General features: G+C 30.7%; 3 protein-coding genes across 3 annotated transcripts; 1 reads left to right on the top strand and 2 right to left on the bottom strand.

Moving 5' to 3' along the window:
- The first annotated feature begins 11 nt into the window (after positions 1-11).
- LOC130453291 (gametocyte-specific factor 1 homolog) lies at positions 12-7,585 on the top strand. The gene is made up of 6 exons (XM_056792946.1): positions 12-148; positions 1,955-1,996; positions 2,130-2,289; positions 3,837-3,962; positions 4,151-4,360; positions 6,019-7,585. Exons 2-6 carry the CDS (start codon positions 1,980-1,982, stop codon positions 6,136-6,138), a joined length of 633 nt encoding a protein of 210 aa, XP_056648924.1. The 5' UTR covers positions 12-148; positions 1,955-1,979; the 3' UTR covers positions 6,139-7,585.
- Positions 7,586-8,876: 1,291 nt separating this feature from the next.
- On the bottom strand, positions 8,877-16,916 carry LOC130453288 (WD repeat-containing protein 46). The gene is made up of 8 exons (XM_056792940.1): positions 16,750-16,916; positions 16,341-16,702; positions 15,870-16,272; positions 14,943-15,178; positions 14,707-14,871; positions 13,491-13,725; positions 12,024-12,093; positions 8,877-9,136 (listed from the first exon to the last, which is right to left on the bottom strand). The coding sequence occupies exons 1-8, from the start codon at positions 16,756-16,758 to the stop codon at positions 8,904-8,906; spliced, it is 1,713 nt and encodes a 570-aa protein (XP_056648918.1). The 5' UTR covers positions 16,759-16,916; the 3' UTR covers positions 8,877-8,903.
- Positions 16,917-17,756: 840 nt separating this feature from the next.
- Positions 17,757-18,696, bottom strand: LOC130440617 (jerky protein homolog-like). The gene is made up of 2 exons (XM_056773877.1): positions 18,638-18,696; positions 17,757-18,552 (listed from the first exon to the last, which is right to left on the bottom strand). Exons 1-2 carry the CDS (start codon positions 18,694-18,696, stop codon positions 17,757-17,759), a joined length of 855 nt encoding a protein of 284 aa, XP_056629855.1.
- Positions 18,697-19,597: the final 901 nt, after the last annotated feature.

Here is a 19,597-nt window from a genome sequence, read left to right as displayed (position 1 = left end):
TTGGCAAGTTGTGAGAGGCGACTTCAGGCTGCAGAAGTTCATTTGTTGTAAAAGTTTGGTTACCTATAATTATGTTTTCATCGGATGAAAATTAATTAAAGCAGATACTGACTAATAAAATTCGGCTGTGCTTCCAATTTTTGGAAAAGTAAGATTTGTTCTACATTTTTTATATCTAATCTAAGTAATTTTTTATATGGACAATTTTTTTGTCTTATTTCAAAAAATGCTTCTTTTTCATGATAACTATGTTGTTAAAATTACAAATCAATAACAAAGTTATGGTAATAAAACAAAACAATATACTATCAGATGTCAAAAATATTTAGATTTGACACTTTTTTATATTTTCCTATATATAGTTATAAATTTATTTTATTTTATTGTATCAGTCATGTGCTCACTTTGATTAATGTGACAATATATTATTCATAGTGTATATTGAAGGTTATTATTCCAAAGTTGAAGTTTACTGCTACGAGTGCTAGCGATTGGAATAAATCTCCGAGTGAATAATTACTCATAATATGCGAGTGGAATACTATACTTTATCCACGACTACTAAATATTTTTCTTGAAATTTTTTGTTGGAAAATTGTGTTACATTATTAGAAACACTAGAAACAAATATTTCATACATATTATTGTTCATTTATACACATTACATAGTTATTGAACATTATGATAATCATATAATATCTCATGTATTTATTTAGCTTAACAAATATTAAGTATTTAATCTTACCAGATGATGAAATCTATTTATAATTATCAATAATTCCTTTTGTCAGTTTAAAAAAGATACACACACAGTTCATACTTTTCTTGATTTTTCCTGCAATAAATTTATTGAGTTAACTTCAGCAGCTTTTCTAATTTCTGGTGGTGTTAAATAAAAGTCATTTTCTATGCCCATTTTCAGTTCTTTATTCTAACACAAAATATCAAAGCCCCGAGGTATCTACATATACAAACATTCATGTTGACAGGTTTGAGTCAAATTTCTTTTGTTTCAAAAGCTACTTCAAGTAATAAATTGTTCAAAAAACCAAGGTACATTAAGAAACTGATATACAACAATCACATTTATGTCGCCCTGTGTTAATGCTCCATGCCTTCAAACTGGAGGAATCTGGTCTAAGAAAGTATTTAGTAGTATATAACATGATATAATTTCAAAAACCGATTTTTTGTGGCAAAAAAATATAGCTAAATCATGGATCTGACAGCAGTGATTAATGGGTATTATTAAGGTGGAGCAAACAGACGTATAAAAGGTACATTAAACAACAGTCTCGAATAAAGACCTTTTAACAATAATATCATTGCACACCAATTTAATGGTACAAAGGATTTTGTTTAATTAAGTGTCAAGTGTCTGGCATAAAATTGCATTCATTGTTTACATTAATTATATAAATTACTTAACATTAATAGCTTAAATGTCTATTGGACATTGCATGTATCCCTAACTTTATAAATGTATAAACAGTTTACACTAAAGTGTATTTTTCTAGTGTGTCTCTTTAGGTTCTCATAAAATGAAAATGTGAAAAAAAAATGTGCAACCATTTTCGTAATCTCATTCAGTGCCTCTCGTTACTTCACTCTTCAATATCTCACAGTTCAATTTCATTTTTAAACGATTCTTTTTTTTACTCATTTTTAAAGTATCATTATATCAATTGTTCGACACTTTTACAAAAGGACTAGTCATCTAATGCAATTTATTTCAGGTGAGACCGAACTTGCAGAAGCTGTAGTCTATTAAACATATAGATATGTAGACATATTTCACCTAACACCAATATATATATCTCATACATACTTTTTTTGACTGTTTACATTAACAAAAATCACTTGACACAAATATTATACAATAAAAGTCAGATGTAGTGTACTTTAAAAAAAATGGAGATATAACTGCTGCTGTTTAATTCTTTTTATTTTTTAGGAAAAATAGAAGTAGTTAAATAAAAATGGAGATATATTTAAAGTAAGTTCATTTTACATAGCTATTTTTCATATATTAATTTTATTGGAAACATTGCAATCGATTTTGTTTTCCTTTCCAGTATAATTATGATAAATCAATTCTTTCTCAATAATTTATGGAAATATTCTTTTAGTCCAGAAGAACAAATCATGTGCCCTTATAACAGTGCTCATTTTATAAGGAGGAAAGTCATGAACACTCATCTCGTAAAATGCAAAAAAAATTACCCTGAAGCTAAATTAGTTGAATGTGATTTTAATGTTACTCACAAAATACCAGAACCTGAATTGCAGGTATGCATACAATCCTTTAATATTTGTTATATAAGAAATAAGATATGTTGAGTTATTAAGAAATAAGATATGTTGAGTTATTAGAAAAGTATCAATAATGCTTTATAGGTATTCGATATAAAAAATTGGAAACAGATATGAATATATTAGAAATATAAGTAGCAGAACTTATAAGAATTGATGATATTCAGAAAATAGAATGTATATATACCCAGTATGAAATGTATTTTATGCTGCCTTCTATGGAACATTCTATTTTCTGAATATCATCTTGTTGATGCAAAAGTGAAGATGTTTGGTTTTATTACTTTTATTGAGTTGAACAGTTTTTTGGCTCCAAAAATGTGAAGTGGCTCATACCCCTTTACTTAGCATTGTCAATCATTTTAATATTCTATCTGCTGATTTAAAAGGAAGATTTTCTGAATTAGGTCAAATTGTTTTATCAACATGAATGATGCAAGTAATGTTAGAGGATTTGTCAGATATATCAAATATGCAGTATCAAGAAGAACTCACAGAATAGCAAAATCATGAGCCAGTTAAAACTTTATTTAATATAAAATGAAGGATGGTATGGCTTTGTGAGGAAATATAAATTAAATACCCAAATTTAACAGCATAAGTTGTGTCTAACAGGGCACAATATTATTTCATTTGCATTTTCGGTGATCAGAGTAATCATTTATTCGAGTCATTGATACAATGTTCTTTATTCATTTTATTTCTGGCTATATTGAATTACTTTTTGATATTACAAAACTAAATAATACTCCACTCGACTTATTTAACACTATTTCGTTTGATGGATATTTTCCAGTTCCTTATTTAGTATTCAATCTTTAATTACAACTTTGAAAAGGTCCATCATAACCTAAAATGAAATTAGCTATCAATTTTCACTCACGGTATATTTTAACTATCACCTGTTTTGCTCAGCGATCCAAGTTTTTCGTTAAACCTATTCCATTCTGAAGGATACACATATGTGTTGAAACGTATCATAGTACTGAACGGAACAACAAAGTATAGGGTAACTTGGCGAATGGTTGGTGACACTATCGGCTGTTTCTAGCGAATATAGCGCCGTTTCTAAAGCTAGATTCGTTTTGTTTTCTGTCAGGTTATTTGGATTGAAGTCAGGATTTTTTAATATTTATTGTTGTACCGCACCTGTCTCACTCTTTCCTCGTGTGAATGAGTGAAACATTTAAATTTTTCGACTATTCACAACACTGATTGTCACTTCCCCTTGCTACAAAAATTTGGTGGGTTGAAACAGTTTTCAGAAAAATGTAGTAAATTCTTCTTCAAAAAAGATCAATGAGACGCCCTCATAGTATTTTCATATGGATATGCCCCCATTTAGTGATTCGAAATAAACAATTCCGTCACTTATTGTGGCTAACCTAACCCAGCCCTCTGGAGTAAATAGGGTCTTGCTGGATAGTTTGTTTCACCCTTACCAGAAAGTTTGTTACAATATCTGCATCTATTCACTAAATTTTACTAGAAATATATCTTATTTTTGTATATTCTTTTTTAAGTATCATCATGATAACTGTCCAGATAGAAAGAAAATAGAAGTTACCATTTACCAAGAAGATAAAACCAATTTGAATAAGTTTCCAATTCATAACATACATATATCACCAGAAGATAATTGGGACACTGTAAGTATTGTTTTATTTATGAAGAAAGTAAGATTACCAATATATTATTAAAATAAAACATTTCATTTTCTGCAAAAAAATGAGTTCAGTTCTCTACTAAAAATTCATACACTTTATTAGATTTCATCCTATAACTCACACAATAAGATATGGAAGTTGATGTGTTTAAGATTCAATTTATTTTTTAGGAAAATGTAGATACCTATAAACCTGATATATATTGCGAGACTAGGGAAGTTTTGCGTCATATAGATGTACAATCAGCTGCAAAGAGACGTAATTTTCGTTTAGGAGAGAGGCAAAGGGTTTCTGAAGTACAAAAAGAGAGGGCAAACAAAAAAGTTGTTAATCAATCTCGACCTATAAGGAATGCAGCTTTAAGTTCTTTTTCAGGAAAGGCAAGTACTTGTCATTCAGTCAAGTGTCTTCTAGTTTACTATAATCTACACAAATGAGACAATGTAGTAAATGACCATAGAAATACTTTGGTATCATCATTAGCTTTGTTTCACTTTTTCCAGTAATCTTTGGTCTGTTTTTTATTTTATTGTCTAAAATAATTAACATTGCAAATTTCAAATAATTGAATCATTACAAAAAAATATTGAGCCCCATAAATAGTCGAATGAATCTAACAGACCGCAACTTAGATTTGATCAGCATTTAGATTATTGCTCCAAAATTGAAACGTACTAGCAAGAGCTGAAACCTGCATTATCCCTCGTAGGGGAGAAGTTCCTGTATCAACTAATCCTGCAATTATTAATGAGCTCATTAATGACTTTGATCAATTTTTGAATGTATGCTCTTACAAATAAATTTGCTTTCACTAAATGTTCTTGATGATTTGGTACAAGATTCAAATTTATCTATCCCATAAGCCAAACTTCAAAAGTTCCAGATAGAAGGATTAGAATCATCCTTCTAATCCTTCTAAAAATACGAAAGAGAATGTCTATTTAGAAAATTATTTTTTCTTAACAGAAAGTAAACATCAAAAATTAAAACATTTTTCCTTACCATATGTACAGGGATTTTCCCAACAACTGTCGAATTATTTCAATAAATACACTGCCGAGCATAAACTTATGGTCCCCCGTTACTCTAGAAATTTTTTGAACCATAGCTTCCTAACGGATTGCTTGAATAAATAAAAAGCTTTTGTTGTTTTGATAACAGATTGACAAAAGAGGACCCCTCACCTCAATTCCTAAAAATCATCACTACTGTACTCTTTATTTTCTCAGTCACTAACTTGCGACTTTTGTTTACTATAAATAAATAATAATATAAAATGACTTTCTCAACAATTATCAAATTATTTTAATTAATATATTAGAATAAATCATAAAGATTGTAATATATCATGAAAATACTTCACCAAACTATAATCTGAATCTGCAAAACATAATAGAAGTAATATTATATTTGAGTTTCCTTGTCACAATTGTATCACTTTGTACATAGGACATACATCTCAATATCAAAAAAATAGATTAAATAGTCAGCAATACTGGTAAAAGGAGAATATCATAACGTGTATTAATGGTTGCATATAAGTAGTTCTCTCAGATAATCTATAATACCGATGTTTTATTAGTAACTTTTAAGTTTTGAATGTTCGTTCAGTTTTTTGTCAAGAAATAGGAAAGAAAAATATAAAAAAAAAATTCGTGCATTCTCTTTGGATAAAGTTTATTATTAAAAACATTTTCCGTGTTAATTAAGTTTTTTTTCGACGAAACTCACTATATAAATAACAGAAATTCACTTGCTACATAACTAATTAAAGGTATATGCTCAGTGATATTTGAAAATTGAGCAAGGGCCGATCCAGGATCTTGACAAAGGGGGGTACATTAGTATTAGGACGAGTCCTCCCCCAAAGACATGGCATAATATTTATATATTTGTTATAATATTGTTTTTGACAGCATAATGACGAATTTAACGCAATTATACAAGTTTCAATGTCAAAGTATATTTTGAAAAAGACTAGGTCAAAACGTCAAAAGTAATTTCTATTAAAAATTAATTTTTATTTACTGATTTTTAGGAGTTACCAGCAACCGAACGTACTAGAACATTGGAAGAAGCTACTCCAGATTCGATTGGAGAGATTGTTCAAAGAATTCGAATAGGGGCAAACCAGTCATTTATTCCCAAAAATAAATAATTCATATTCATTTTTGTAACGCTATTTTTAATTTTATAACTTTACTTTAGGTATTAACTACTTATACCAAATCAGAGGATATTTGAATTTCAGTTTTATGTTAATTCAGGATTTTGTTATGGAATATATGTTTTCTGTTTGAAACTAATTTGGTAACATTCACTTACATTTAAATTTTTAATCATAATTTTTTAAATTAGTATACTTTTATATAAGATAAAAATGTTTTAAGACAATTAAACAGTTTTTTTATTGAGAATTCAAAATGTTGCCTGTCTATCAGAAACTCGATTTTCAGTCCTCACAATAAAATCGTTCTTATAATTTTGTATCTCCTCCATCTACTGATACGATTTGAGCTCCTGACAATAGTTCCCAGTTTCAGAAATAACAACACTTTTGATACAAAAAACTGAAGCAAGAAATTTTCCATCTGATTTTTGGACATGAAACACCCTTGAAGAACCAGAGTGTCGCCATTCCATCGACTGTTGCTTTGTTTCTGGATCGTAGAAATGTCTCATCCATAGTAACAATTCGGTTTAACAAGTCTACATCATTTTCAAATCGAGCACAGATCGAACGCGATGCTTCTAGACGGAGAGGCAGAGCCAAAAAAAGTATCTGAATTTATTAACCTGTTTTTTTCTCATGTGATTATAATCTTCTTTCTTCATCTTTTTTCTTTTAATTTATTGCGTAACTCTGGTTTATTTTTTTGACGTCAAAATTTACACTGACACTTCTAATAAGTTATTGTTCTTTGCTATGGTAACGCAATATTTTGTTTATGCATGGAAGTGGTCTAGGCTAACTAGATATCAATACATCATCGTAAATCGATTTCTTGTATCATCAATAGTCTATGTATAGATTTTCATGATGATCGTCGTACGGTGACTTATCATACTTATGCCTTTTTTAGTCCAGAAATTATTTTAGAGTATCATACAATAATATTTGGCCTATAAGTGATTTTTTTAAATTTTCAATCAAAATCTCCTTCTTGACAGAGAATCCTCTCTCTACTGTCGCAATGCCGTGAGAATTCTTAGAAATTGCACTACCTTTTTTAAACTACTGTTTTCGATTTTTTTCATCCAAAAATCATCCACTCTATCACATCTTTAATAGTTATTCAACTTATTTAGAATGATCTGATTCGTCAGAATAATATCTCTAAAAGCCCTGTCTGCTTCTTCCAATGGAGTGGCTTTGCATATGTTTGCAGTCAACAAAATGTAAAATGCTTCAGACACCTCTTGCACGGATTGTTCAGTTAGTTATTGGGATTAAGGAAACGTACTGCTTTTGTCAATTTGAATGCTAAGTGACATTTTTCCAAAATTTAAGAAACCATATACATCAAACACTTTCTACAATCCCTAAATCATTATCTTGTACCTTTCTGAAGTTGCACAATAAACCATTGGTACCTGTTTGTTTTGAAAATGTCTATTTTAAATTTAATTGAATGGATTTGAAGAATTTCACCAGTAACGAACCGCCTCATTCAATTCTTCAGAACCAAAATCAGGTCTTTTCGAAGAAATAGAGTTAAAGGCCAATCACTTTGAAAATTTTTAAGGAATGGCTCTAGTTATTCGGATAAGGACTGAAAAGATGCCAGTTCACCCAATAGAAGTTTATTATACAGACTTTGGTACAGTTTTAAAACTTCCACATGATGACTTCTACCTGTAACGAACCGCCTCATTCAGTTATTCAAAACCAAAATCAGGTCTTTATGAAGAAATGGAGTTAGAAGCCAATCACTTTGAAAATTTTTAAGGAATGGCTCTAGTTTTTCGGATAAGGACTGGAAGGATGCTAGTTCATCCAATATTAATTTATTATCCAAAAACTTTTGCACGGTTTCTTTCACATGATGGCTTCTGCCTGTAATAAACCTCCTCATTCAGTTATTCAAAACCGAAAGTATGAAGTTAGTAACTCAGACAGGCCATACAATCTATTTTCCAATACTCTTGCCAGCAGCATATACATAGTGAGTATATATATTTGCATCCTTAGCCAGTCCGGTCCTGCAGTTTGTTTACGCGTTACCCTAACGAATTCATTCATTTACATTACCTATATAAACAATGTAGGCAAAAATTTAGTAAATTTTTAAATGTTAAAATATTAGAATAACCACACCTAAACTGGAAATATATTTATTATATAATCGGATTAAATACATACCTGAAAACAATGTTGGGTTCATTAATAATATTATTACTAACCGATCGCTGGCCGCAGACGTTATTTCCGATACTTTTCGAAGCGTTTTGGAGTACTAACGAATGCGCCGAACGATCAGACTGAGTTTGTAAAATAACGTTCTGCCCTTGTATATTATGAATGGTACGACCCTTACTACTGGCCAATAGAATCGGTTCACCACCCAAATATCCCAAAGTGAGGTTAGTCCCGTTCACCATCCTAATAGTGTTGGTATTCCCAGTAACGTTCAAGGTTAAAGATTTCGGGGAATTCTTTCCTGGTTGGTATTCGTATTTGATTCGATTGCACCACCAATAGTTTCGGGTGTACGGTCTTTTGACCGTCGATTCCTTGTTAACATATTAATTCAATTTATGTTTATATCTTACTTAAAAAAATTTTGATAATATAAACTTTTATTATAAATTTCTGGTTATAAAAATTGTTAATAAAACTAAATTAACTAATACGATTCAAAATAACAAGGAATGGAAAATTGAAGAACACACAAATTTAAAATAAAAATAATATATTTAAAATTATTTTTTCTTAACCTTAGGTAGAAATCTATCAAGTACATGAATCGGTTTTGAAGCAGATTCCACTTTATCGGAATCATCTGAAATAAATTGTTTTCTCTGATTTTTAACAAAATCTTTTGTTGCTTTCTCTTGTAGTATTTTCTTATTTCGTGCAATATTAACTGATCCTCCTTTTCCTTTTGCTTTCTTTTTTGGGTTATAATTAATTTTAGGAGCTTTCAATGCTGAAACTGAAATGTAAATATATATACAGCTGCAAAGTTGGGGGTACACAGAAAGAAAAAAAACAATCCACGAATAGTTACGCTACATCATCAACGATATGAGGGCTGCAACCACCTCATATAATAGTCCGAGAGCTGGGACTAATTTTTGGGTAGGTATTTGAGGCAAGCTGAAAACTTTCTCCGCACCTCTCCTATTATACCCCATCTCGGAACTGAACACCTGGCTGGTGAGTAGTGGGTTAAATGAATCCCTAAATTTTTAAAAATATTATTTTTTCTAAAAATATGTTTGAGGCAATATGCAATTTTTATGTCGTAGTTTTATGTGTGAAAAATTAATCAAATGTAATCAAAGACAACTTGAAATTTTTATAACGTATTATTTATGGCTAAGAAAATAACATTCTCAAAAAGGCAAATTATTTTGGTGGGGCTTTCTACCTGTTAGATGATCTAACAAATTATGTATAGGTGCGAGTAACTAGCGCTATAGGAAAGCCGTAGTGTGACAGAGAGCAATTCTGGGCAGCTGCCTACCTTCTTGCTAGCCGCGTTACTATTGTTCTGGCGATATCACGTGAGCCATGAGGTTTCTAGTTGAAATTTCGGAATAAAACATGGAAAATTTTGTGCGTTTGTGCTAAATGATTGTGATGATTTGTGTGTTTTAAATGGACATATTTTTTTGTGTTATTCTTTTATCATAAAAAACTTGTTATTTAGTCAATTTCAATACAATTCTAAATGTAATAAAATTCTTTAAATATTTGTCTATACTGTAAGAATATTGGATTTTTAAGAAATCAGAAGAGACATTTTTTTAAGTTAATTTTTCAACAAATTTATTTTTTTAACATTTTTTATAGGATTCCTATTTTGCCGTTACAAACAAAATTTGAAAAAATTAATTTTTTGTCACAGTATTCTAACTCAAAATTAATACAGAAATTCATATTTTATTCATGTTCAAGTTAATAAATGCTAATATATTTAAGAACACAATGATTACATAAAATCTCAAAATCAGATCAGAAGAATTATTATAAGTATGAAAATATAAATTTGGTTTATTACACGTCAGGAATAAAGTGAAATTTTTGTGGATTCTCTTTCATCAGAGCCTTCGGATTCATATGCGTTTGCTACCTTGCATCATCTGCGAAAACTAATATATATTTATTTATTTAGTTAATCAAATAAATTTGAATGCAGTAGTTATTAACGAAAAACTATTTATATTCACCTGCAGTAACATTTCCAATATAATTTTCATGAAGAATAGCGTCGATACAGTCTTAGTCAAACCAGTGAAAATCTAGTGTATCCTCATTAAGTGTCCATCCTGTTCAGTGTCAAAGGCTGGGGAATCGCAAATATGCATTTATCCAAATACTCGTTGTATATTGCGTTCTTAAAAGATGTTGTAATTCAGCTTGTATGGAGGTAAAATAGAGGGATCACAATGTTTTTTGAAAAGGTTCATCTTATATACTCGCACCTATACATAATTTGTTAGAACACCTAACAGGTAGAAAGCCCCACAAAAATGATCTATCTTTTTGAGAATGTTATTATCTTGTCATATATAATACGTTATAAAAATTTCAAGTTTTCTAAAATACATTTTTTATATTTTTTGAAAAATATTTTTACAGGCGTGTGGCAATGTAAAAACTCCGACTAAATCGTCTGGCTTAATTTTTCAATCATAAAACTACGACATATAAAAATTGCATATTGCCTCAAACATATTTTTGGGTAAAAATAATATTTTTAAAAATTTAAGAATTCAATAACACGCTACTCACCAGCCAGGTCTGCAGTTCTGAGTTAAGGTATGGACAAAGTTTTCAGCTTGCCTCAAATACCTACCCAAAAATTGGTGCCAGCTCTCCCTCTATAAATTCCAGTTCTTATATCTGATATAGTCTAGTTATTTTTAATTTATAACCTCATGAATAAGTTAATAAATATATCATTGCTGAAACTTTTTGATTGTTTACAACGATTTTAATAAATTTACAAATTTTGTTTGGAGATAGGTTTATTTGTTTTAGTCATTTTAATTATTTCAAAGGCGTTCTCAGCTTTTCACCTTTCTCATTATTTTCGTTTCGTTTAAAACCTGGTGTTGTCCAATTTTATATCAATTGTCCATCCCATCTGAGTACCAATTACATTTACTTTAACTGGGCCAAATACCACCCGAGGAAGGTTACTACTGACACATCAATATGCAATTTGTTTAAAGGTTCCTTCATATTTCATTTGTGATGTCTCATGTATTATTAACTATACTTGAATCTGTGCCATCTTGGGTTTTTTTTTTTAATTACGCAGTTAATACGAACTTTTCTTCAACATTTTATTGCAGAAACTTTTTAATTTTCATCAATTTATCTCAATTTGCAGGAGTGTGTCCAGAAATATTTGAAATATGTTATTTCCAATTTTTTTTATTTGTAAATTTTATTTTTTTGAAACGCTAATGTGTTCAATCCAATTTTTTATTTTCATCCCATCCCAATATTATCTTCATGTACTTCAACTGAAACCAAATAGCAATGATCGTAGAAAAATTTCCAGTCAGAGACTTAGATTGCAAATTGTTGCTCAACGTCAGGCTAACGACTTTTATTGAATTAAATATGGACACTTCCTGAACATATTTCAGTATCATAGTTCTTATCTCAACTTTACATCAAAAACGGATGGAAAAATTCATTAACCTTTTATTCTTCTTTGTTTTAGTTCAATTCAGTATGCAAATTTTTTCGAATTTCCAAAAAAATTAAAAAATAAAATGTACAGGTGTGGTATTTGGGTTTTAGGTTAGATAGAGATGCTCCTAAATATAAAAATTGTTATTAACTAGTTCAAACATAATTACCATTATTTATCGTCGGTAAATCAACACCAGCAATTACTGTTGGATCCAATGTTATCATTTCTGGTTGTATCTGAAAAAAATACATCCACATTTACCTATTTACAAGCAACAACCTTTCAAAAATTTTAACAAAATAATAAATGTAATATAATATTACGAACAAGTTTAAGCGAAAGCACATATTTTTTATTCATTGCGGAATTAGTTTGATCTCAAGTTTTTTTATAACAAGCGGTTTATTTGCATTTTTTCTTTTGAATAATTTCAATAATTTTATTTGTTTGTTTTGTTTTTGTTCTACAAGTTTGGAGAATTCTTTTGAGATATTATTTATTCATATATAAGGACTTTTGTAGCGCAATTTAGTTCAGTTTATAATAAATAGTTGTAGTGAACAGAACGAATTTGCAAACTACTTGAAGAATATAAATAAATTATTCAAGTTAGTTAAGTGATAGTGATAAGTGAATTATTATAAGTTAGTGTGTTATATAGTGTTTGAATAAATTAAGAACGTAAGATACAGTGTCTATAGAATAGAAAGAGTAAATAATACGAAAATCATTACAATAATGATAATTATATGTATTCATTGAAATATAGCAAGTAATCACCAAAGTTTTATGAAAAATCCGTAATTGTATCTAAGTGAAGAGTAAGAGTAGATAATTTCTACTTGTTGGCTAACTAAGGAGTGGATTTTAAATGACCTATTCGAGCTATCGACTTTAATAGCAATTGATTCTATTATTTCTTGTATAAGAGAAATCGCCATACACCAGTTGTTCATAGTGTTCCGAGGAGTCTCCAGATTGCTTTTGGAAAATATCTTTGCATTACACAAGGAAAATAATTTAATATCATATGTTTTTTGAAAAATTCGCCAATTAGCACATTGTAAACTTGATTAATCGATTTTGAAGAAACCAAAGTATGAGGTTTGTTTGCACCCCAAACATATATGTACATTAAATCTGTAGGTACAAACAGAATGGTGATATCCATTTCCATTTGTTTCAAAGACAGATAGGCCACTACTAGGAGGTTAATCTTTATCAATATTTAACAAAAATTTCTGAATTTTTGTTAAATTTTTGAATTATACTTAAACATGAATTTAAAAACTCTAGTCCATGAAAAATATATGTTGCACTTAAATTATGATTTTAATAATCTTTGAACTTCTATCGCATTTTGAAATTTAATGCATAATATTGAATTTTGTTTCTACTTATTAATATTCTTCAACTTTCTACTTCTTAGACCTTTATATATATTTTTCTTGATGAATCTTCTTAATTTTAGGTCTCTTTTGATAGAAAATTAGTTTAAAATAATGTTGATCATTCAGCCTATTTCGGATTTTATCAAAATAGGTCGAAACGTCAATTTTTACTTGATTTTCAAATCAGACCTAAAATTAAGATAATTCATGATGAAAAAAATAAAAATTAATTTAATACGGACCTTTTCTAAAAGTGCTTTCACTTCAGCTTCTCTTCTTTGTGATTTAGATTGGAATGGATTTGCTTCCAAAGAGTCAAAGTTTGCTTCGCCTGCACCGGGTACTAAGAGACTAGTGAATCCTTTAGCTGTACCAACACCTAATACATCTTCATATGGACAAAAACTAAGGTTACTAATTGGTGTTACAAATCGATGTCTTAAATATGCTCGTTTTGCAGGAGTTTCACAACAATCCCTAAAAAATATATTAATTTATTCATAATATAATGATGTTGCCAATAATAAAAATTGATTATTCGGGAATCAGGATAAGATTGGGTGAAAAACAATGAAAAAGAAACGTTTGAGGATGATGAAGAATCAGGAATCAATATTAATAAACAGAAAACTGCAACACATACCAAGTAATAGAAAAAAAAACAATAAAAGTGATATAATTGTATCTGAAATAATCTCCAGATGATAAAACTAAGTTTTTAACTATCTTACTTTTCAAATTTTAGAACTTGCTATTCCTAAAACTTATTTAAATTATGATATTACACACTACCTAAGGTAGATACAAATGCCAGTTATACATTTGTTTCTGAGAAAATAATAGTTTACATTTACCCTGTAGTGTACATACTCCCTCAGAGTATGGAGTAAATATTTCTGAATTTTAGGGGAAAATATAAACAAAGATATTATTTAGCATTCTAAGTATATATGAGGATAGTTCTTATCTGTTCACATTTACACCAATAATAAAAACACAAAATTTCACTAAAGAAAATGTAGTATTTCAAAAAGGTTAAAGGCTACAAAATTCTTCTAATAGTAAGTAGTGATAATAAAAGTATGACTTTAGTGTTACTATTTCATTATAGGCTCGTACAATGCACTAAAATTAAAGTTTGTAGATAGACTTTTTATGAGATTCGCTTAAAAAACTGACTTAGCTGTGTCGTCTTCAAATGACACTAGTACTTTTTGGATTAAGATAGATTAGACGGAAATAAAATCATATCTAGGATCTACAGTTTACAATTGGCAGGAGTTTCTGAATACTCCATGTAAATAGGAAAGAAATTATCGTTTGTAGAACTTATCACAATAAAGTTTGATTTAAATTATATGTTATATAGGTTACTGACATACTGATTATTAAAAAAAATAGAATCAATAAAAGATTAGAATAAGATTACGAAAATTTTTTTACTTTTAATATATTTACCTATAGACTTCTACCACATTTCCCATACCTATGGATAATAATCTCTTTTGAGAAAAATTTAAATTATTGGCAGATTGTATAAGTTTATATTGTTGAACAGGTCCTTCCAACTTCCTAACATCCCAAATCTTAAGTTCTCTATCTGTTGCCGATGTAGCCATGTACCTAAATAAATTTGAGTTAAGCGATGACTCAGTTTAATCACAATTACCATATTAACAATATTGAAAACTTACTTTCCAGAAGGATCTATATGCAACCCAATAATAGGAGCTTTATGACAAAGCATTTTAGCCAAGGGATCCCTTGAAGTTGGAGACCAAAATGACACTACACCCTTTGCATGACCTAAACACAAAGTAGCATTCCATGGATTTTGTGTCAAAATGGAAAGTCTACCCAGTCCTGTATTATATTGACCCACGATTTGTCCTATGGAAATATCTAACCAGCTCATAAAGCCCTCATCACTCTGAAAACATTTTATTTTTTAAGATGAAAATAAAAAAGTACACTTCTGTTTACTGAAAAAGTATACACATACATTTTGCGAAAATCAGAGTTTCTACCTAATGCCACTGTCATTGTCAGTGACAGATAATTATTACCAAATTGAAAGATGGCTGGTTCATCAGAAGACTGACAACTCATCTAAGTCTTGATGCGAGAATCAGAGCCAGAGTAAAAAAGCAATGGGAATAAGATGAGACCTTGCATCAAAATATTGAGTCTGGAGAAAGGAAAGGAAAAGCTCAAATGATGCATAAATGTTGCATTGATTCATTTTTAAAAAAAAGATTCCTTTGAATCGACTGCTTGTGCTGCACATGCAACAAACTTTTCAGGATCCTGTCCTATAGCTAGGAAAGCATTGCTTTCAAAAGAGTGCAAGCAATCCATAGTTCTGATTTAGACTTGTCTTCACAGATGAAAAAACATTCAAGTCGTGCAATGTCGGACATATTTGCATTTACAGACCACCAAATTCAAGATTTGTAAAAATTTACACAGCTAAAAAATTGCAAAAATCTATCCCAAGACATGTATGCTATTTCAATGAACAGAAGTATACAAAAATTAGAGGTGTATCATAATTTTTGTACAATACAAAACATTTTGCATAAAAAAATTTTAAGCATATCATAATTTATTTTAAAACTTACACAGCTTGCCAATAGAAAGTGATAAGGTAAAAACTCCATCCTTGAAACTTTATTGAGTCTTTTGACACAGTGCAACTCAATACCTTGATTATCATATATATAAACCCAATTTTTCTGTGCAACTGCAAACATAGTTTCTATATGTAACCATGAAATATCATGTACTGATTCCATAACATTCATTTCACAATGTAATTTCTTTGTTACCCAATCAAAAGCAGCAACATGACCCATTTTACCACCTATCAGTAAATGTCTACCATTTTTAGTGTATTTTGCTCTATAAGGACCAAAATCTAGTCTTAAATCAAAATGTTTAGCTGCTGATGCTATGTCTACTGCTTGTACTATCTGTTTTTGGGTAAATTGTGTAGTTGTTTCACCACTGTCCGCTTCTAAATAACTGTAAATTTGAAGAAAAAAATTTATCATGACCTCCTAATTACAACTAAATATTCACTCTCATCTTACCCTGTGTCCTCAGTCAGCAACACTTCAGTTTTAGCAGCTTGTTCAATGGCAAACTGAATTTTTTTTTCTTTTGTTAAAATTTTGCTCTTGTGTATAGAAGTTCTTACCCCTTCTACATTAACTTTTGCACCTTTACTATATTTTTTTATTAATTCTTTCGAAGGTCTTACCTTACCCTTAAATTTTGGATTGGGGTTTGACTTTTGCAGAACTTTTTTAGCCTTTTCAATTTTTCTATCAGCAAACCTTCTACCCCATGGCGTTTTTTTGATATTGGTTACATTATAGATTTTTATTTTTTCATTGGAAGTTTCTTGTGATACTTCATTTTCATCTTTGGTTGAAAAATAACGAACAGCCGGCTAAAAATATAAATTAGTGGATTGTAAGAGAGAAAAAAAATAGTTACCTTCCCCATTTTTTATTTTGTTTAGCAATTGGATTTGTATATCACCTCGTTGGTAATATATCAAATCAAATTGGTGTTAAGCTACTCTTCTTTTTTAGTACTACTACATTACAATACCTAATTCTTCTGCTGGCCTTCAGCCTAGCAGGCACCATAACTTTAAGAATGATCATATTACAGTAGAGCGTCGATTATCCGAACTATAATATAATTGGGGGACATGGGTGTTGGGAAAACCGGTATTTTCGGATAATCGAACTAATGTACATATGTATGTATGTATATTGATTCAGCCATACAAATTTACGTACAAGTAAATGAAAACCATATTATTTACATTTATGAATATCTTTAATGACAAATAGGATATAAAGAAAAAAAGTGCAGACAATTTGTAGTAAAACAAGTTAGTCTTTACTAATTACAATTAACACTTGAAAAAATCTTGAATCTTCGTCTGCCGAAGCAAGCCTACCCGCTTACGAGCGGCTAGATCACGTACTTTTTTGAGAACAGATATTTGATACTGGTCGCTCTCGGCCTGTGTTTCAAACCAGCGTAAGGCAATATCTAACCAAGTAAACGCTTCAGAAGCACTAACTATGTTTTCTTCTTCATTATCTGAACTTGCAGGTAATGCAGTGCTAGTGGTGGCGTCAGCCTTATTAGTCATGAGGTCTAAAATTTTGCTATCCTGTATAATTTGGTACCTGGGATCTTCATCGTCGATATCCATCCATTCTTGAACCTATTCTTCATCACATTCGTGGCAATCGAGATTTTTTAGCATATATCTATTATTTTATATACATCTTCGTGTTTTTCATTTAGGTACACATCCAATTTGAGGATCTTCCCCTATACCCAAAATTTTATTCCACGCTTTTTTCAAGCTCTGTTCTTTTACATTGTCCCATGCTGCTCCGATCATATAGGACGTCTTTTAAATCAATCTTTTTATGATTTCTTATCAGGCTATCTTCTCAATACTCTTCTTTTTCTAAAAGCTACTTACGTAACAATTCTTTTCTATAATACCGTTTGAAAGTCTCAATAACGCCTTGATCCATGGGCTGTAATAATGAAGTCACGTTAGGTGGAAAAAACATGACTTTTATAAACTCGTCTTTTTCATTTAGGATCTCACATGATGGATGAGTTGGGTCGTTATCAAGAGACAATAATGTTTTCTTTCTTTTACCATTTTTCGATTGGTGGGCTTTTACAGAGGATATAAAAGTTTCTGTAAACCATTCCACGAAAATTGTACTATCCATCCAAGCACTCTTTTGCGAAGTATAAATGATAGGCATGGCAGACATATTAACGTGCTTGAAACAACGTGGTTTCTTACTTTTACCACTTACAAGCGTGGGCAATCGGTGACTGCCAGTAGCATTAACGCATGCTAAAGCGGTGATACGATCCTTGCTTATTTTAGGACCAGGTGCTGCTAATTCACGACGTGAAGCAAGAGTTCTTCGCGGCAAAGCTTTCCAATTAAGCCAGGTTTCGTCTGCATTGTAAACGTTTTCCAGAGCGTAATTTTCTTGGTTCAATATATCCCTTAGTTTGATTTTGAATGATTCAGCTGCTAATGAATCAGCAGATAGTTTTTCTCCTTGTATTTGAAGCTCACGAATGCCATGTCTTGACTTAAATCGTTTTAACCAGCCTGTGCTTGCTTCAAAATTAGACGGCCCTTCTAGTTTTTCGTTAAATTGAACTGCTTTTTCACACAGAATTGGGCCAGAAATAGGTTCTCCTTGGCATCTTTTTGAGTAAACCACTAATATGCAGTATCTAAATTCGTGTTTGAGGCAAGTTTCATCGTTTTACAACTTGATATTCAATGGATAACTTGGTTGCAGATTCGCTTTCCTCTAACCGTTTATTAATCTCGTATTTATCTTTCATAGAAAGGACAACATGTTTACATTTAGACATTTTAAAGAGTTTACTTTCACGCGACAAAATTTAGCTCTAGCTATTCGACTAGCGGTTACTAGGAAGTGACACACGAGTACAATAACAAGTGAACGAGTCGCGACAAGGGGCTAAAACTGAAGCGTGGGAGGCGCGCGCGAGACCCGCGTGGTCGGAGGTAGGGGCGAGCATTGATATTTTTAATACTTAATTTTAGATTTTTGGGACAATCTGTATATGTATGAACTTAATAGATATTTCTGGTTTCTTATCATGGGCAAAAAATATCACAATTTGTTACAAATTTTTTTGGAAGCAAAAATGCTCGAGTAAATAATTTCTGGATTGGAGAATGCATTGAGATCGAGAACTTACTAAGCAAATTTTGTTATTGTATAGTGAAAATTTAAATTTATTTTGTTAATAATGGATGTGCCTCAACGTTTAACAAGACATGTGAAGAATGAAGAAGCCGCTAGAATCATCGCGCTCATACAAGATGGCTGCCGTCAAAGATACGTCGCCGGGATAATTGGAGTTCAGCAAAGTACCATATCCAGAGCTGTTATTCGCTACCAAGAAACAGGGCAGCTAGCCAGAAGACCCGAACAAGGCCGCGGAAGGGTAAATTCGGTAGTAGATGATCATTATTTGAGGTTAATGGCGTTAAGAATTACGCATACTACCGCTCGAAGGCTGCAAACAGATCTGTTGGCTGCTTGTAATTGTCCGAATAAGCCTACAAACAGTTCGAAATAGGCTGAGAGAAGCAGGTATACGAGCCAGATTGCCAGCTAGAGGTCCACGTCTTACCAGAGAACATCGAGTAGCAAGATTGGAATTTGCTCGAGAACACGCAAATTGGAATATTCAAGATTGGTCCAATATTTTATTCACAGATGAATCAAGATTTTGTCTGTAT

The sequence above is a fragment of the Diorhabda sublineata genome, chromosome 2 (assembly GCF_026230105.1).
Source record: "Diorhabda sublineata isolate icDioSubl1.1 chromosome 2, icDioSubl1.1, whole genome shotgun sequence".
Taxonomy (NCBI): domain Eukaryota; kingdom Metazoa; phylum Arthropoda; class Insecta; order Coleoptera; family Chrysomelidae; genus Diorhabda; species Diorhabda sublineata.
Note: the sequence above shows the minus strand (reverse complement) of the source record. Positions and strands in the feature narration are given on the sequence as shown.